Source organism: Phalacrocorax aristotelis, chromosome 4 (assembly GCF_949628215.1).
Source record: "Phalacrocorax aristotelis chromosome 4, bGulAri2.1, whole genome shotgun sequence".
In the NCBI taxonomy this organism is placed as follows: domain Eukaryota; kingdom Metazoa; phylum Chordata; class Aves; order Suliformes; family Phalacrocoracidae; genus Phalacrocorax; species Phalacrocorax aristotelis.
Window position 1 is genome coordinate 55355821 of NC_134279.1, and position 21132 is coordinate 55376952.

A 21132-nucleotide genomic window follows, 5' to 3' on the forward strand; every position below is an offset into this window, starting at 1 on the left:
TCTTCTGAATGTATCTGTGTGTTTTCAGTAAAACTAACCACGTGAAATAATAATGTTGTTGTTGTTCTTTTCCTTTGCAGTTACCCTGTCTAAAAACATGAGTTCCTTGATGTTCCTGACCATTCACAGGTCAGCTGCTGATAACCATGTTTGTGCTGATGAGTGGCAAGAAAACTTAAGCCAACTGGCCTGCAATCAAATGGGTTTAGGGTAAGGTCAGTAGTTTGTAGCATTGATGAATTTCTTAGGACAATTGGAGTGCTAGAGTTAGATGTGAACGATCATTGATCACTGTGATGTTAGACCTAGCGTGGAAATGCTTCACAGAGAAAAGAGGCAATGAAATTTTGTGAACAATGACTGGAACAAAGGCTCACTAAAATCTAGGCACTTTCACTACTTTATAAACATTACCTGATTGTTATTAAAAGAGTGTGTTAAAAAGGTAATAATGGCTTTCCAAGCCTCAATATTTGAACTTGCAGTTACTGCTGAGGCTCAGGATTGTTTGGCAGTGTGACATTCTGTGTCTTCCTAACGAATTAAAACAGACTTGTCTTAGGAAACACAGAAAAATTTCTCTGCATTCGTTTGTATTCTGCAATAAGTACTGGGAGCTAGGCAACCGGATATATTTAACTTGTGTACCTCTGAAAAATGAGTCATTAAAACAGAGATTTCTGTGTGAAACTCAGGAAGAAGAATAGCCTCTATGCATCTTTCTTATTGCACATACACTGAAGTAATAGCTGCTTTATGGAATAATTGATGCAAAGTATAACTGTTGGATAAAAATCAAGTTCATATATTCTGATATCCAAAGCTGTCGTCTACTCAGAAAAGATGAGCCTGGTGGTATAGAAGGATCTCTCTTGTCAGTGTCTGATCCCCAAACTGGATTAAGAAGTGTCTTTTCTGTGTGCCTTGTACCACTACATACACTGACATGCGATCTTGTTCTTTGTATCTTTCTCAAAAAACAGAGGAGGATAAAGACCCTGGGTTACAGTGTCTGCACTTAACTTACTCTGTATGGCCTTGCACAGGATGGATGCTTGACACCAGTTCTAGCAGATGCCCTGAATCCAAGGCCACCTGTACTGAATGGACTGCCTGCCATTCTAACACACAATTCTGTACTCCTCTAGCTAGTTTAGTATATCTAAATAATACTGATGTTGTCTTTATGCTTTAACTATATAACATCCTAATAAGCTTAAACTCCTTTGATACCTTCAAAAATAGTTATTGCTTTTACGATTTTTTGGTCTAAGAATAAACTGATGATCTCAATATTAAGAATGTTTTTCTTCCTAATATTTAATTCTCATAGTCCTAACATAAAATTTGCTTAACTTTCCTATGATGTTTTCTGCTAGGAAAATGAAAAAGGTATTAAATTATCACAGGGCCTGTCATTCCTTCCTTTTTTCAGAGATGTGCCTAGGCTGAAATTAGCATGAATAGAAACATACCTTCCTGCTTCCTCACTGAGGCTTGCTAACAGATGTTATCAATCCTACCACTTTTAAGAAATACGTTTGAGACACAAAGAATTCTTAAATCTCACAAATCCATTTTCTAACAGGGGAAGATATTCTACAAATCAATTTTTCTACAGATTCTTTTTCATAGTGGCAGGTGATTGTATCTGTTCCCAGACTGTTTTGTCTGTTCCTGCTGAAGGGCAGTGGGAAATTCCAGTTCAACTCTGAAGTCTACAACTTCAGTCTGACTCTAATAGTAATTTCTAATTCTTCCTGGCAGTACTTCAGAAAACCAAAGTAGTGTTTGTCTTTCCTTTCTCAATACCTGATTTTGTCAATCACCTGATGCTTTATTTTCTTAGCTATTCTCCAAGTTTTTATGAAGCAGCACTGCTAAAAATACAGTACATTAGGTTTGCAGAAGATCTGTAAGAAAAACAAAGATTATAATGCATTCACCAGAACTAATTTCAAAAAGGAGTAATATGATGTAATATAATTATTTAATTATTTTGTTCCCATTGCATAGGGGTTCAGTGAAAATGTCACAGAGGTTAATATTTTCTGTATGGTGAGGTGGAAGACTGAATGATAAGCTGGAGTTTCATGTCACTGTGAAATCTGACCTAAAGCCATAAACTTCATCTATTAGCCATTATGTCCTGCGTACAACATTTATTTGACTTACAATAACGAGGAAGTCTGAATGTGAGATTGATAACATCGGTGTATTTAATAAGCTATTTCCATTCACCGTTGAGGGTACAGGTAAATTAGACTGTATGTTGCATAAAGCTCAAATAATGATGAAAAAATTTCCTTTTTATCATCCCCCGTCCCCTTTTTTAAAAAATAAATATAGCATATTTTAAGCATGCTTTTCTTCAGGTATTCCCAATGGGAAATACTTCATTTTACTCATTCAGAAAATTAAAGCTGTGACTGTAGAAATTCTGTCCATATTATAGCACACTGCAGAAACCCTCAGTTCTGTGGCTGTGCATATTTCTTTAATAATGACTTATGATGATACTTGATTTTGACTTAAAAGTTCTCTTGTTTATTCTTGAAGAAAAATTGTGCACATGATATATTAAAGTTGAGACTTCTCAATATCTTAGGCCAGGAATTACAATGAATGGTAGGATATGGTATTTTTATTTTCCATAAAGCTCTGCAAACTGTTCTTCATAACTGCGTCTGGTGCTTTCCCAAATAACAACTCCCAGTTGCTATATAAATTGGTAAGGCTTAAAATACGAAAGCAATGCCTTTCTAACAGCTTGTACATATTTTTGATTCTTCAGCCTAAAATAATCTGAAAAAAAAAAAAAGGAAAAGAAGTAAATGACAGTGGTTAAAGTCAGGTTAATTTAGCTGATAGTGGTAACATTTTACAGAATATCAGTCTGTCTGTTTGGGAGGTATAAGCATTGTATCTGAAGCAACATCAAAGGTAATTCTGTTCTGCCTGTTGCACAAAATTCAAGCTATTTTCCTAGCTGTTGGCCAATTGTAATTCCACAGGTGATGTGTTTATCCCGTTTTTCACAGCACAACAACATGCAATGTGTTGTGTGACGTCTGATGCAACATCACAGAAACTGTGCAAGTTCCAAGCATTGTCTGAAAGGCTTTGGACTAATGGTGGCGGCTGCTCACATTATACAGTGTGTGTTCTTAGCAGTTCTGCTGTCTTCCTCTAGTGCAAAAAGATTTAGACATGAAGTAAACTTTTGTTTATAATGCTAAGACCCTAATGGAAACTGTTTGTTTGAGTCTTACATCTCATAGTTTACAGCCATATGGGACTATCAGATCACCTGGTATGACTGCCTGTTCATCTCAGGATAGATTATTTTGTTCAGAGACCTCTGACTGAGTCCCAAATTTACATACAGTAAAGCATGTCTCTGGCAATTAGGTTTCCTGCTAACACAGGTAGAGAATGGAACAGCAATGTCTCAGTGTCTCAGATCAAGGATTAGCTATATCCTGGTGTGTGCTGCAGAGGCTATGCTGCTGAAGATGGGCGTACTGTGCGGGTTCAGCATATTATAAGACGGTAGATTTGTCTTGGTGTTTAGTTGAAGAAAACCATTTTCATACACTGTGAAGTCCACGTTTTTGTTGATGACCATAAAATGATGATCATAAAACCATAGTCTGCTAAGATCTGAAATTTGGCAAAACCAGAAGTTAGTGGAGTTGTTCTTTTACTCTGTGGCATTGTAGTGGAATAGTTTGTCTTTCTTTCCTGCACTAGGGTAACAAATGTAATAATGATAAAATTCAGCAGCTTGTACCCAGCAGAGTACAGGGGAATTTTAGCAGATCGGCTTGCTCTGGTCTGGCAGTATCGGCATAGAATTGCACCTGTTTACCAAGTTACTTGTTTACAAAAATCTACAGTAAGCTCTGCTACCTCATCCTGCTGCTGCTGCTCCCCTTCTTGGAGGCTGCACCACTGAAACAGGTAGCTCCTTTTCCTGCTTCCCTCTGCCATAGCATCTACTGTGTGTGTATTTGTGGAAGGGAAAGACCACTCTCTTGTTGCTGCCTGGCCTTTTGTCTTTCCTAATACTTTCTCACTCTCTCTCTTTGGTACGAAGTTCTTCAAATAATATTTGCCAACTAAGCAGTCAAGCTGTTGGACCAATAACCTTTTGTTCTCACATGAATTATTATGCTTTCTAATGACTTTCTAATTATTTCTACAACAGAAATAATGGAAGTTTATCTTAATGTCTATTTGCTTAAAAATATCACAGAAAAAAAAAAATGGAACACATCTGTCCTACCCACATTAGAAATTTGAACTTCTGAATTTAACCTACTTTATTTTCTCCAAGCATAAAGATGACATTTAGTAAATAAAATTCCATGCCAAAGATGAACTATATGAACTCATTAATTCAATCTGGATTTCTAGACCCACTCAACAGGATGTAAGATACTCTTGACCTACCTTGAATATATTCACATTCTTCATGGCTTCACTGTGTTCCATTAAATCTTTAGAGGATTTAGCAAAATAGTGAATCTTCAGATTACATTTATTTATTTAAGAACAGCAGCAAATAACTCTATGAAATAAAATTTACTGAAAATAACATTAGAAGCTGTGGTAGATGTAGAAGACTGGTTTAGTAATTTTTGAGCAACCATAAAACAATGTTAAAATATGTAGGCTTTAATCAGTGTATTAGAGTTGTATTAGATTAAATCTGATAGATTATGTCTCGTCTTTCATGCATATATGTGGTTTAAAATATAATTATTTGGATAGGGCTTTTTTCAAAGAAATTTCAACCTAATAGTTCCTTGCAAATTGTGACAATTGCTTCAAATAGTCATTAGGCATATGTTCATTTATCTCATACAAAACGTGGCACTTTTTAGCTCCATGATTGGATAGTTCTCTTTCTTTAAGTAAAAAGATAATTGTTATTAGTGGTTTAATATCTCCTACAACAGTGGAGGTGTCTGAATGTGCACTGGGCAACTGGCTGTAGGTGGCCCTGCTTGACCAAGACAGGTTGGACCAGATGACCTCCAGAGGCCCCTTCCAACCTCAGCCATTCTGTGACTGACTGAAAGAAATGGAAAGATACATGAATACTGCCAACCAAAGAAATGTTCTTATTCTAATGATGGATCACAAATCCTTTCTCAAACTACTTTATGTCACAGCTTTTTCAAATGGCATTATAAAACCCGTTTTTTTCCCTAGGAGTTTCCAAATCAAATTTACTCAGTGTAACACTAAACAGATATTAAATCTGTCAGTTCTGAAAAGTCATTCTAGAATCTGCAAGTTGAAGTGTTTTTTCTGGGTAATGTGTTATTACCAGTAGACCTATGGGAGCATTTCTTAGTGAATAATAAATCTGTAATGGACAATGTTGAACAAAAAACCCAGCAAATTTTGTTCAAATTCAGTGAACAGTTTCAGCGGGGGGAAAAAAGGTTGAAAAGTCAAGTTATTTTATTTCAACTTTTTAAAATGAAACACTTAAAATATTATTTAAAAACAATATTTTTCTCTGAAATGTCTCTCATCTTTTTAAAATTAAAAGCTAATTAACGTTAAATTAAGTACTTTATATTTAATTTGGAGTTGAATTAGGACTTCCAGCTAAGAAATTCTATATTCTATTTGAAGTTTTAAATTTAGATGGCCCAAAACATTCTTTTTTATGTTTAGCTACAAAATCATTCTTTGACTCAAATGACAGAGAAAAAGCAAGCATGTAAAATTTTTTTCAGCATAATTACAGGTTAACTCATTCTTGATAGGGGTGAGTAGCCTGTCAGTTAGGACATAAGGCTGTAGGCATTTTGAAATATGGAAATATCACAGTGATTACCTACTTTCCACCAAAAAATTTGAGAACTATTTAATCATACATGTTTTAGTTTTGTCTCAATGCTGTGAATCTTTTAAATTTCCATTTTCTACGTCTCCATATGTTTTCACATTAAAATTTCAGATTTCTCTGATTTCAATGCTGTTAAAATCAAGGTTTTAATCTTTTACTCCGTATTCTGTGGCACAGCCATGGATTTCTAGAATTCTGCTCAAGACCAAGAAATATCTTAACCAGTAAGTAAGTACAGACAGGAAACAGATGCTGTTCCAGCTCTGAAATAGGCCTAATTTGTTTTATATTAGTGCCCATAGAGACATTATTCATTACCTTCTGGTGTAACACAAAGCTTCCTTTTTCAAGCTGCTGTCACATGAGGCTTAAAACAATGGAATTAGAGAAGCTGAACAGAGGAATATTGCTGTTACTTTGAAGGGAGAAGGAATCCAGTTTATAGATAATACTTTATTCTAAACTTGCAGTTTAATATATTTGAGAGAATTTTCCACAATGAAATAGGGAGAATGAGGTATTAAAACCATTGCTGTACAGAAGTATCCCAAATTATGATACTTTTAATGATGAACAGAATATTAACTTCATAACCTAAAGTTAGTCCTTGCCTTCTATTTTGGGGTTGGTTTTTTTAGGTTGTTTTTTTTATTATGATGTAGTATGCAAGTCAATGTTCCTTGTGTTTCACTGTAAACTATACTATAAACTTAGACTGTTGTGCACAGTGATCAGCAGGTAGCAGGCTAGAATGCTTTGAAAACTATTTCTTTAATATTTCCCATGTACAATTTATGTAATGAAATTACCCTAAGCATTACTCTTCCCCATTGCAACCACATTTATAATGTAGTAGACAGGCTGGGTTTTATTTTTCCTTTTTGTATTCTATAAATCCCTCTCTTAAACACGCATAAGGCGTCCATAGCTTGAAATTAAATGTATTAAAGGAATATTCTCATTTTTAAATGGAAATTTGAGAAATTAGTAAAATCTAAGTTAGAATTTCCCACTCTGGTAGACATAAGTGCTACTGCATATTAAAATGTCTTGCATTTCTGGTTTTATGGGTGACTGATTTTGTAGAATCATTAAATAACTTTTTTTGAAAATGTCTTAGATTAAAGGAAACTTCTTAGATAAGAAATTAGATACGTTAGAATTATATGTGCCCTTTGATTTTCATTAGATCTAGCAGACATCTTTCTGTGAAGCAGCAAGACTAACTTGGCCGAGGCACAAGCTGTACAGTGACCTGAAACTGGAAGTGGATTTCCAGATAGAGTGGAGATGTAGTTCAAACTTAAAAGAACTGGTATAGAGCAATAGCATAAGTATCTGAGGAAGAATTGGAAAAGCCAGGGATATTAAACAAAAGAAGCAAAGCAAACAAACAAAAAACCCGAAACAAAACCACAAAGAAATGTCACCAAATCATATTATGTTTCTAAGATGGCAAAGACTTAAGAATTAGGGCTGGAGTAAGAAGATAATAGGTTTTACACTGCTTTTCAAAATAGCTAGTTTTAATGAAATTAATCCGAGAGCATTTAAGATTTACGGCTATGGCAGCTCTCCGTTATGGCTGCCAATAATGGTAGCCAATAATAGTAGTTTTGAGAAGTTATGGAGAATGGCTATGTAATCATAGAATCATAGAGGTCTTTTCCAACCTTAATGTTTCTAGGATCATCAAGTCCAACCGTCAGCACAACCCTACTGTGTTTCTTAAACCATGCCCTGAAGTGCCATGTCTACACCTCTCTTAAATATCTCCAGGGATGGTGACTCCACCACTTCCCTGGGTAGCCTATTCCAATGCCTGACCACTCTTTCAGTAATGAACTTTTTCCCAATATCCAATCTAAACCTCCCCTGATGCAGCTTGAAGCCGTTTCCTCTCGTTCTATCACTAGTGACCTGGGAGAAGAGACCAACACCCACCTAACTACAACCTCCTTTCAGGTAGCTGTAGAGAGCGATAAGGTCTCCCCTCAGCCTCCTCTTCTCCAGGCTAAACAACCCCAGTTCCCTCAGCTGCTCCTCATAAGACTTGCTCGCTAGACCCTTCTCCAGCTTCGTTGCCCTTCTCTGGACACGCTCCAGCAACTCGATGTTTTCTTGTACTGAGAGGCCCAAAATGGAACACAATTTTTGAGGCGCGGCCTCACCAGTGCTGAGCACAGGGGGACGATCACTGCCCTGCTCCTGCTGGCCACACTATTCCTGATACAAGCCAGGATGCCACTGGCCTTCTTGGCCGCCTGAGCACACTGCCGGCTCATGTTCAGGCGGCTGTCAACCAACACCTCCAGGTCCTTTTCTGCCAGGCAGCTCTCCAGCCACTCCTCCCCAGGCCTGTAGCGTTGCCTGGAGTTGTTGTGACCAAGTGCAGGACCTGGCACTTGGCCTTGTTAAACATCATACAATTGGCCCCGGCCCATTGACCCAGCCTGTCCAGGTCCCTCTGCAGAGCATTCCTACCCTTGAGCAGATCAACACTCCCACCCAACTTGGTGTCATCTGCAAACTTACTGAGGGTGCACTTGATCCCCTCATCCAGATCATCAATGAAGATATTAAGGCTGAAAACTGTTACATATGCCATCTTTCATTAAAAAGGGAGAAAGAGGACGATGCACAGATTTACAAACTAGTTGCCTAGCTTCAATTATCAACAAGTAATTACAGAAGTATAAGGTGTTAATGACAGACAGAATATATTTATCAATAACAAACCACACCAGATTCCCTTAATTTATTCCTTGAAAAGGCAGAAAAGGCTGTGGATAGGGAAGAAACAGTAGACGTGATATATTTTTAACTATCTGAAATGGCTGTTGAAATAATTAAGGAATTATGGACAAAGATGAAACTATATGAGACAGTTGATTCTTTTTCAAACCATAAGTATGTATTGGTGGAGGGCTAGACGCATCCCAGTGTGTCTGGGGTGATATTCAGTGTTGGGGTGAGTCATTCAGGTGAGGGAGTATAGAGCATGCTTAATAATTTCTCATTCAGCATCAAGCTGGGAGGACCTGAAAACATTTTGGAGGACAAGAATAGAATGCAAAATTTTTTTTGACAGACTGGAGAAATGGCATGAACTGACTAGGAGTGTGTATGTGTAGTCTCTCTGGTGTATTCAGCTTGTATTAGATTTTGACTAGGTGGGGAGAGGTCAGAATAGGTCAGCAGGAATGAACAGAGAGCTAGAAAGCATGGCCTGTGAAGAAAGGTTGAAAACTCTGGGTGGTCAGTCAAAGGGAGGGAGGTATAAGAGCCCTCAAATATGTAAAAGGCTGCTGCAGAGAGGCAAGGAATCAACTATTCTCCATTTCTGGTAGAAATAAGGCAGAAGTAATGAGCTTAAATGACAGGTAGGAAGATTTAGAACAAACATTAGAAAAAAAATGCTAACTGTAAATCGTGGAATATATTGAATGAAAATGCTGAGGATTCTCCATCATTAGAGATTTTTAACAAACAGGGCAGACAAAAACCTGTCAGAGAGAATTTAGATATAGTTGATCTTATTTTGGTAAAGGGGAATAGATCAGATGGCCTCATAAGATTCCTTTTGGCTGAATTTTCTGATAGTTAACTGTTTTGTGAAAGAAAACCTCGTGGTAGGATTTTTTTTTTCATAGGCCCTAATCCCATTTCATTCTTGAAAACAGTGCAGAGGACCTAATGAAAATCTAGGTGAAAGACATACTTGTCTTTTACCACTAAGCTTGGTATTTTATAATTTCAAATGTAGAGGGGGAGAAAAAAATCATACAACATTGCTGTTTGTTGTGTGTCTGTTGTAAATTTACTTAACTATGGCACTTTTGCTATGGTCTTGGAGAAGTCCATAGACTGAGACTACAGGCACCCTAAAGTGTATTCATTGAGTGTTATGTTTGAGCTCAGAAACTCTAGCATAGTTCTTATGGATATAGAGATTTGCTGCAGATACTTCATATGAGACACATGAGATATAGTCAAATTTTTGTGGTTTATTCAGTAAGAGATTCTTAGAAACCCATGGATTTAAAAACAATATTTTCAGTACTCAAATGGTTCCATCCAAATAGCACCATGAGATGTTAGGAAGTCATGTAGATTCAGGTAGGATTTGTAAGTTATCTTGAAAGCCTGGTGGAGGCTGTGGGCCAAAGAACACCACTCAAAAGGTGTGTGTTATCGTTACCATGATATGAATGTCTTATGTTTGTAGATATCCCTAACAAACTTACATAAGTGATGCAGATATTTCAGTGACTGTACTGTAATGTTAAAAGATGCTCTTATGTGTGAAAAATCTGTTCTAGTAACTGTTAGTGTTTTTTAGGATTAAGCCCTTCAGCATAGGTACTGGCCGCTAGAGTGTATTTGTCCTGTGCAACAGAATCATAAAATCCCCATTGTAACAGACATCTGGAGGACATGTAGTCCATCTCCCACTTGAAGCAGGACTATCACCAAAACAAGATCAGCTCAACCACTGCCCTGTTTAGCCAAGTCTTGAAAACGTCGATGGGTTGAGATTCCAGTCTTTCTGTTCCAGGGCTGCTCCACCTTCCTAGTGAAGTATTTCATCTGCTATGAATTTCTAAAGCTGCAACTCCAGGCTGTTTCCACTTGTTCTACCATGTACCATGAAGCACTATTGAGAAAAGTTTGATTCCATCCCCTTTTAACTCCTCTTCAAGTAGTTGCAGGTTGCTGTTGAATTGTCCCTTAGCTTCCTCTTCACAAGAGTAAATAAGTCCAGTTACTCCTCCTTGTGTGCCAGTGCCACAGGCCACTAGAAAATTTGAAAGCCATCTGTATGACCCTCTTCAGTTTCTGAATGTCCTCTTAAACTGAGGGGCCTCAAAACTGCATGTTGTATTCCAGATATATATGGTTTCAGTCAACAAATAGAGTTTCAATTTTGCTTATTGTTGCAATACAGGTAAATATTAAAAGCATTAGTCTAAAATCAACACTAAGTTTCTGAACAAAGCTGTTCTGTTACATGCAAACCAAAGGGGGGAGGTGGGGGGAGAAGAAAACTGCAAAGAAGTGAAAGAGCCTTCTGAAAGTGTTTCATAAAGAACGTTATTTGGCTTGCCTGAAATCTTGAAAGATACTACATATGGCCACATACGTGACTTTTGTGCAGATTGAATTAATTTAGGTCAACTTCAGGTGGCCACTAAAATAAAAAATATTGGCAAGAGAACTAATTTCGAACTCAAAGATGTCTATTTATGTCTTAAAGTAATTAGCAGCTATGGCCTTGTTGGAGTCTGTAAGAAACTCACTAAAGCAAAATATTCTTATGAAGAAGTTATACACATGAGTTGACATGGCTCTGTCCATTGAAAGATCCTCCTTTGCTTTTCTTTAGAGTGTGCCCACAGGAGAAATTGTGTGCTAAAGCTCCAAGAGGGGCTGTGTAGAACCTGCTGCTGGCTGTGTTTCTGGAGCACAGGACAGGCCTGGCTAAAATGAATCCCCATTTCTCTACCTCCCTCCTTTTCTCTGAGTACTTTACAGTCCCTGGTGTAATGTATGCTCCTGGCATAGCGGCTCCTCCCTGGACGCTGAAAGGCTCAGACCCAGAAGCTCACACTAGTCTGAGTCCTTACTCCTCCTCTAACATTTTAAGCTCATATTCTCTCATTCTCTGGCAAGTCCTAGAATGCTCTGGTCTCTACACAAATGCTAACCATTGTCTCCAGCTTTCTTCAGCTAGAAATGAGGGTCTTGGGTTTATTCTGGCTATTTCTAATTAAAATAGATGAAAGGAGACAAGCGGTGGACCTTGCTTAGCTGAAAGAAAACCTTGTATAAACATCATCAAGGGGGGAACACTCTATAAATATTTGTAGAAGACATTCTAAAGACGTGAATTAGGGCATACTGGTTTTGAGTGTATTATATCAAGCTGTGACCACCAAGGAAAAAAGGCATAGCCCTAATTTTACTTTTACTGAATATAATACCTTGTGTTAATAATTCTAAAATTTCATAGAGGCGTAAGTGTCTTGTAGGTTGTTGCCCTGGTTTAGATGTACATATCAGCTTAATGATGATTATAGCATCACAAGCTGTAATTCAGAACTGCAGGTTTCAGCAAAATAATCTTGTATTTGGGATAATATAGATTTGTATCCATCAGATGGCATGATATTTGCATCTTTTTGCACATTTTATAGTTACATATTTTATAGATCAGACACTGTTTACAGCTACATAAAATATCACTGTACACAGTTATAAAATGGTGAACATAATTGTTCACAGAAGATCATAAGGCAGTATGTCATCTTATGGAAAAAAATTTGTATTTGGTGGGAAAAAGAGTGGGAAGTAAGCAAATGGTGGAGAGGAGAGTTACATGTGTTTGCTATAAGCAGGCACTGAGGAGGGAAGCTCTTTTTTTGCAGCAAACAGCTTTCTCTAAATGAGGAAAAAACAGTCTTTAAAAATACTTGTTACTATCTGCCTGCACATTCTGGGTAGTAGATCATGGAATGATATTCGCTTAATATGCCCAGAGAAGGTTCTGAAAAATAAGTCATGTAACAGGCAGGATCCAGGGCCGTGACCTCAGAGCCTAGTTATTTCTGCCAGCCCTGTTGAAAACATTTCCATATGGTTGCACTGACAGCTTTACCATAAAACAGAATTCTTTGATCTTTGTAAATTTATGCAATCAAGTGGGTAAAGGATGCTGCATTTTTGTAAATATTTAAAAGGAAATAGAGCTAATACTGAAAATTAGACTTAAAAACAAACTAATAACCTGGCTGGCATTACTAGGTGCTGCCATGAGAGACTGGGTTCAGAGGCAAGTTTTAGGACACAGTTTTTCTGAACTTTTCTCATTCTCTTTTCCATGAACTAGGATTTAGACTTTGGCCTTTGACCAGTGTTCAGGAGAGCAGTCCTTGAAAGTCCTTGTCATTGGCAGGGACTGATGGCTAATCATGGATGGTTCTGTGCTGGGAAGTTGCATGTCTTGTAAAGCCATTTTAAAAATACATTATTTTTCCCATTTAGCAATTGAGACTTACTAAAACAGCATTTTCTTCAGTGCCTTGAGTCTATCAGGCAATAACTAAACTGAGGAAGTGGATATATGAAAACATCTCCTGGTGAACCATTCTAACTTATTTTCATATTCCTGTTAATTTGCTGCAGAAGGACAGGTTTGACATCGTCACCCGTGATTTGTTCTGTTTCACAAAGCAGACAGCCTGGACTTAGAGATACTGTCAAGTATTGGTAACAAGACCCAGACTGCTCTTTACTGTTAAATTTTAATGGATTTCCAAAGATGGGAATGTAAGAAAATATTTTTTCTTTTACCTCTTCTACATATGAAGATCTATTTTTTTGTATTTTTGGAGGCAAGAAACTCTAGAAACAGTATGTCCATGTATGCACTACAGTAACTGCCACCAGAAGGCTTTTGTTGTTTCTGATTTCTGATTCTGGTTCTTGTTAGAAAATACAACATAAGTGACACTAAGATGTTAGCTGGCCTGGCTTATTGGGGTGATTTCATTCCCCTATGATTCTGCCACGTGTCACTCTGACATAACATTCAGCTGAGTATTTTTGGAGTAAACAGGATGCATTAGGGCCTCTTCACCTTCATAATTTTAACATAGAAACCTACTGGAAGGTCTATGGATGTATTTCATTTGTTTCAGAGGACCATCCAAAACAGAAATTGTACTAGAGAATGAGGAAATGCAGCATCAAAAATGGCTGAATCTGCACTCAGACTGGAAGAATAAAAACTCATCCACTTTACATGCGCTTCTAGTGAATGGGTAAGTAACGGGTAAATGAGATTTATTTCACTGCTGTGGGTATTACTTATCAATGGAGGATGACAAACTCCTTTGGGTAAGCTATTTTTTTCAATGCATCTGTGTATAAATTCCAGCACGTACTCATGTGAGTTGTTAAGATACAGTCTATAACGATTTTAGTGTCTACTACAACTGTAGGCTCTTTTGAGTCCACCTTGTGAATCCTCAGGGGCCCATTCTGCTAGACTAACAGCATTTGAATGACATTGAGGTGATGCCCTTGAATCGTCCAGACCAGACAGCTTCATTAAATCCCTGCTGACCAAGAAAGTCCAGTAAATATGATACAGCAAAACCTGCAGCAACACCTTGCCATCCTCTGCAGCCCATGTAGTTTGGATTCATACATTTGGAGTGACCACAGCTTCTTCAGCAGAAGCTATATCCACTTACAGTAGGTTTCCTTGGCAGCTTCTCTGGTTTCAAATGGTGGTATATTCCTTTTAATTAACTCAACTAAGCAGGTGGTTGGTAATGTGAAGCCACGATCTCATGGTTGAGACATTCAAAGTGTGACTTTAAGACTGAAGAGCCAATGAACTTAAATATCCAGGACAAAACTGGGAGAGCCACTTAAACCCCATCTGCAGCTGCATTCTTCAGAAAGCAGATTCATTGTTTCCCTGTTCTCTTTCAAATGCCTGGGAGATTTCAGAACATCCTTCTTCCATAAAAAGTCCTTCTGTTTCACAAGGAAAGGCTGTCTTAGCTGAATGCAGTGCTACAACATGCATAGACACAAATCTGAGGACTACACCTACTTTCTTTTCCTTGGCTCCATTATTTTCTGTAGTGAAACTTTTCTGTAATGCCAGAATACTAAAAAGATTCTGTCTACAAAGACCTACTTTTGCTTTCCTGCATCTCAGCTTTGTACTACTTCTGTTTTGCGTTAGTATTTTCCCCATTCATTTAAGTTCACTTTTATTTCTTCATCTAGACGAAGGGCCATTACAGGATGGTGCCTGATACTTAAAAATTCTCTTTTTAACTCTTTTCTTTTCTCACTGTCTCTTTCCACCAGCCTAATGCTATCTAAATGCTTTTCTCCAGAATAATACAAGAATAAACACCTTGGATTGTGACCAGATGCAAAGGCAGGTCTGCAGTCATATTCTGTTCAGTCACTGAAGCGCAAAGCACAAATTTCAAGGTACTTTGCCATGTTTGAAAGTGGTCTGCTAAGAAGTATGTGTGAAGGGATAGATTTGGAGGCTCTGAGTTACACGGTCTAGTAGCAAAAGATCTAGTTTTGCCTGAAGTACAAGTTAAAGGAGACAAAACATCAGTAATGAGGATTACTGATAAAGCTATTGCAGGGATGAAAGGAATATGTAGGAACAGATGTTCCAGTCTCCCCAAATCCAGAAAATGGGTAACAAGATGTGAGAAGCTAAGGCCTTGGATGAAGAGTGACGCTGTTTTTGTTTTGGCTGCATCAGACCTCCTGTCTAGATGGCTCTGACTGGCTGTGCATGCACTGCAGATCAGGTGCACCCCATAATGGTCTCCCAGTCATCCTACTGGAGGACCTGCAGGCATGCCTCACTTCTTATGCGCCTGAATTTCTTCTAGTATAAAGCAGATTGCACAGAGGACAACATGTGTTTAGTCTCTTCCCAACATGAAGCCAAGGCAAGCTCAGGAGCTGGGAAGTGCTCCGGAGCCCTGCAGTCTAGGTGGCATCTGGATCAACTTCAGCATGTAAAATACCCCTGTTGTGGAGTATGATGTAAGTTTGAAGGAGCTGTGTCGTGGTTTAGCCCCAGTCAGCAACCAAGCACCACGCAGCCGCTCGCTCACTCCCCCCTGGTGGGACGGGGGAGAGAATCAGAAGAGTAAAAGTGAGGTAACTCATGGTTTGAGATAAAGACAGTTTAATAGGTGAAGCAAAAGCTGTGCACAGAAGCAAAGCAAAACAAGGAATTCATTCACCACTTCCCATGGGCAGGCAGGTGTTCAGCCATCTCCAGGAAAGCAGGGCTCCATCACGTGTAACGGTTACTTGGGAAGACAAACGCCATCACTCCCAATGTCCCCCCTTCCTTCTTCTTCCCCAGCTTTATATACTGAGCATGACGTCATATGATATGGAATATCCCGTTGGTCAGTTGGGCTCAGCTGTCCCGGCTGTGCCCCCTCCCAGCTTCTTGTGCACCCGGCAGAGCACGGGGAGCTGAAAAAGTCCTTGACCAGTGTAAGCGCTACTTAGCAACAACTAAAACATCTCCACATTATCACTGCTGTTCCCAGCACAAATCCAAAACACAGCCCCATACTAGCTACTACAAAGAAATTTTACTCTATGCCAGCTGAAACCAGGACAAGCTGTCAGGCTCCTGGACTACGGGGAACTTGGGCAAGAACTAACAGATGCGCTGATAGTTTCATAAAGTTTTGATAAGAGGCAGTGACACAGTGCAGGCTATGCACACATGAAAACTTAAAGTTAGCTTTCATAGACAAGACAGCTTTCAGAGCTGGCTGTTTGGTAAGTCAAGAAACGAGTGTGAACATGAGTGTGGCTGGTCTCAGTTATATTCTGTATATTTTTTTTTTCTTATGGAGCATAAATGCCCTTCAAAATTGTGCACAGAATTTTCTTTCCTGAAATTCATTGTCTATCTCTAGAAACAGTCTGTGTTTCTGTGTTTCTGTGTATGGTCTGTGTTTTCAGGAACAGAAAGCAGCCTGATTTGCACAGTATATGAATGGGGCATACGAAGTGTAAGGGCCAGAGATCTGGTCAAATCACATATTCAAGCTAATCTGATGAGCTTGCTGGCAGTCTGTTGTCGTGCCCACATTAGTATCTGTGACTTAAAAATAGATGCAGCCTCTTTTTAGGTGGTTGCAATTTTAAAGATACTGCCTGCCTACTGAGATTCCAGCCTTCAGAGAATGACCTGGGGAACAACTCATCTGTGTATCCAGTCTAAATAAACTAGCTCTGCATCTGCCTCAGAAAGGCACGTATACAGTAGGAATGAAAATGTGGTGGAAATAAAAAGGTAGTCAGCTAGCTGAGCAACAGTGCTCGCTGTTTTAACAAGGATGTCCCTTCCTTTGACAAAGAATCCCTTCTTTCCTCTCTCATCTGAAAATTTCCAGCGGAAATGATAGTTTTACTTCTGCAAACTTCCTGGATTTTTTCAAAACACTCAAACTTTTAGGCCATGAAAGACCATCTGTTATCAAAGGTATTTCAAAGAAAATTCTGTCCTTCAGCTGTAAGGGAGTACGGCAATCTCTGTGCTTTCAGGTGCCATAAATTGTGACTTGACAGACTGTACCTCCCAGCAGACCTCAGAGCTGGATCAGTGCCCAGAGAGCGAGGCAGTCTGCAAAATATGTAGCACCCGCTCATGAAATGCATTGTAAAGCTGAACTAATATTTTGAATTATCTCCAGGCAGATGCTGGAAACCATGGATGGTCTGGCATAAGAAGCTCCTTGTGTTTCTTTTTTACAGTTTGGGGGAATCTTTCACACCTGGTTCACAACAACGAGTAAAATACCTGTGCTGATTTGTAAATTATCAAAAATTACATCAATTAATTGAGATTTCCACCATGTTCTTGTTTCAATATTTAGGCAGATGTGTCGAAGCAGAAGCAAAGTGGCTCTCTTTTGCACTAAAGAAGGTAAGAGAGAAGTGCATATAAAACAAAGATGTTTTTCAAGATGTGTTAAATTAACAAATGCAGATGTTTAGTGCGGATTCATTCTGAAATTTGACGAGATTTCTGCAACATCTAGTTTTGCACTGGTTTTTTTTTTCCCCTACTCTGTTCAGTGTCCTCAGCTTTTCTTCTTTTTTGACTACGAGGCTGTGTTTCGCAGTAGCCCAGTCCTGCTCCCACAAAATTAATTTTGTCAGCAGTCAGGTTCCAAAAATTATTTTAATAAAACTTCCTGCTGAAAATATCCTTTACCACCAGACTAGTTAGGAGGCTATCTGCCTGGGAGCTGAAACTCTGATCTGTTTAGCAGTGAAGCTCAAGGGACAGAAGAACCTGAACTAGAAACCTACAGACCAAGTCTGTAGGCACAGCAGGTTGTGCATGTTTAAGTGGTCTAAAAATGCAGAAATTCTTCATCTTCAATGAAATCATGTTCTACAGACAAGGAGAGCTTTGCTGAGGAACACTTAAGTTATGAATTAGCTTGACACAAGGAAAATTAATCACAAAGCATGACCTAAATTTGGGAAACTAATCAAAACATTTACTACTCCTATCAGGAAAAATTAAATAGTTCGTAGGAGCCTGTCAAAGGTATATGCTTCTGACATATGTTACTTTTAAGTACACTTCAAACCCCTTGCCCTCTGAAGTTAAGTGAACACAGTAAGAATTACAAATTACAAATAACCATTGCTCCAATTTGTTTCTTCACCACTGAGTTCCCAAGATACATGCAGTGGCAGCGCATCCTCTCTTGGGAGGCTGATTGCAGAAACTGGGGGTGTTCTTTTGTTCTCTAAATCAGAGTATAAACAGGATAAATAAGACTGCCATCTTAAAATTTCCAGAATACAAGTGAAACAAAAGTGAAGGGCCAACTATTTCAGAAAAGTAACTGTCCGGCAGATGGGAATGTGTTATAGTTTCCAGTAGAAGTGGCTTATAAAGTAGAATGGACAGAGTACTGGAATGTCTTCAAATCTTCAAATATTCTCCCTTAGTAAATTCCACAGGCAAAGCAAGCTTGGTGCTTTCTAGCTGAGTAAACAGTATGACATTCACCTCACACCTGGCTGAAGAAAAGCCTTATTGCTGAGCAGATTTTCCAGAAGCAGTTCTTAAGGATAATACAGAGTAGCCCAAACATGTTGCTAGCCGACAGAAGCAAGGACGTAGATGAAGGAAACCTTCCCAGGGGCAGCCTGGTAGCCCCTGGGAGACAGGAAGTCAGGATGCCAAACTTAGCTTGGTTAGTATTTGAGGCTGAGCTGGTCAAAATCAATATCAGGAGAACAAATCCTTTGATATGAAGGAAGGATGAAAATGGCTCAATGTGTTTGATATTAGTGTGCGGTTTTTGATGACTTCATTTTCTCTGTTGATCAGTGTAATTTCATGACTCCGTTAATGTGGTTCTGTGCCCAGTTTTCTTGAAGAAGGTCTTGTATGCGCTGCCTTTGGGGTAACAATTAACCCCTTTCTGCGTTGGTTCCTCACTAGACTGTGGCCGTCGCCCAGCCGCTCGCATGAACAAGAGGATCCTTGGTGGTAGGACCAGTCGCCCGGGTCGATGGCCATGGCAGTGCTCCCTGCAGAGTGAGCCGAGTGGACACATATGTGGCTGTGTTCTGATTGCAAAGAGATGGGTCTTGACAGTAGCACACTGCTTTGAAGGGTGAGAGAGCTCAGTTTTACTGCTCATATAAACTTGCACATGTGAATTACCAAGTCCTCCCTCCTCTACCAAACGCACTGGGGTCGATGGTGACCTTTGCAGAATGGCACATCATGGAGGCCTGGTTTTAAGAGACTAAAAAAGAAAGTAGATGGTATAAAACAGCATCAGCTCAGGTTTTCACATACTTTATTATGCGTTGCTGGCGCCTCTGCTGATGAAAGCTAAATGAAGATGCCCTGATTTTCAGCAGGAAACAGGGAAAGGAAGAAGGCCAAAACACTTATCCAATAGCTCTCATACAACTGCCAGAGATTAAAAAAAAAGTTCATTCTGGGCACCAGCATAGAAATGACCCTGGAAAAATGCTTTGGCCATGAGTAAAAATAAAACCTGAGTATTTAGTCACAGTGCAACTGACATACTGAAGTCCTGAAGTCACGGCCTTTTCTAATTATAAGCACTGCACTCATTTATTAGGATTGCAGTCATTAAAAAGCCAGTATTAACCACTGCTTGGTGCCTCCTACTGCCTGAGGTCCTGTGGAGTGCAGAGGAAGTTTACATGTCGTAGGAAGTGTCTTGGTCTTTGTCGGCTTTTTGGGCGAATCAACATCGCTTTTTAATGAACCTCACTTCTGGAGGGAAGTTTATTACCTCAGTTCTTTTGTCTTCTACTGAAGTTTTTTTTAATTGGGTTTCTAAAGATAATTTAAATGTGTGTTTTCTGCTGTAGTTAGTAAGTACTTCCCTGCTATGCAGTTGTCATCAGTGCTTAATCCTGCTTTAAACTGGTACTTGCTCAGTGGAAATTCTGTGGTAAGCAAGTGTCCCCTTTTCAGTAATAATTTCAGTTTGGTCTTTTTGTTTCTGAAACGCTGAGTTCTTCGGTATTTGTTGGGGTTTTTTCCCGTTTTTTTTTCCCTGGCTCTTGATGGAACTTGTGGTAGGGGCAATTAGTGTGAGTATCTCAAGGTGTGAGGCTATTAACGGAAATGCTAGAGGAAATGACCGTTGAGAGACCTCAGTTCTGACTATCACATCATATCAAGCCCTAAGGATGTTCAAGAAATTATTCCATTCAGAGAGAAAAAAATTAATAATCAGAAACTTAAAAGAGTAACCTAGATAACCTTCCTTCTAAACTAACAGAGTGCTAACCCTGAATAATACAAACAAGAATATTGTATTTGTCAGATTTTGGGTCCTGCACAAGGAATTTATATTCTTTCCCCATCTATTTTTAAATAAAGCTAAGCAGTATCTGGATCACTGTTCTATGGACAGTGATCCACCCAAGGGGTTGTCTAGACGGAACCAGTCAACCCCACGCATTACAACAGCCAATGGTAAGAAAAAAAGAAGGGTAATTGTCGTAGGTGACTCCCTTCTGAGAGGAACAGAGGCCCCACTATGCCGACCGGACCCATCCCATAGGGAAGTCTGCTGCCTCCCTGGGGCAAGGGTAAGAGACATTACCAGGAAGCTCCCTAGGCTGGTAAAAGCGTCAGATTATTATCCGCTAGTGATTGTTCAGGTTGGCAGTGATGAGGTAGCCGAGAGAAGTACAAAGACAATCAAAAGGGACTTCAGAGAACTGGGGCGATTGCTTGAAGGGTCAGGGGCGCAGGTAGTGTTTTCCTCCATCCTGTCAGTAGCCGGCAGACATACGGAAAGGAACAGGAAGCCCCATCTCATTAACACGTGGCTCAGAGGCTGGTGCCAGCGGTGGAATTTTTGGGGTTTTTTGATCATGGGGTAGTTTACATGGCACCAGACCTGCTGGAGACAGATGGGGTTCACCTGTTGCAAAGGGGGGAAAGGATTCTGGCCCAGGAGTTAGCAGGCCTCATTGGGAGAGCTTTAAACTAGATGTGAAGGGGGAAGTGGATAAAACCAGGCTTGCTAGGGATGAGCCATGGGGTGGCATGCCTGTGTTGGAAAAGAGATCAATAGCTCAACAGAAGTGCATTTACACCAGTGCACGCAGCATGGGCAATAAACAGGAGGAGCTGGAAGCCATTGTGCGTCAGGGAA

At 39.3% G+C, this 21132-nt stretch overlaps 1 protein-coding gene across 1 annotated transcript in view; it reads left to right on the forward strand.

Annotated features, from left to right (window-relative positions):
* Positions 1-21132, forward strand: part of CORIN (corin, serine peptidase) — a 171032-nt gene that overhangs the window by 139897 nt on the left and 10003 nt on the right. The window contains exons 16-19 of the mRNA XM_075091557.1: positions 81-210; positions 13570-13692; positions 17329-17378; positions 18921-19095. Coding sequence (XP_074947658.1) covers positions 81-210; positions 13570-13692; positions 17329-17378; positions 18921-19095 — 478 coding nt within the window. The remainder of the gene's footprint in view (positions 1-80; positions 211-13569; positions 13693-17328; positions 17379-18920; positions 19096-21132) is intronic.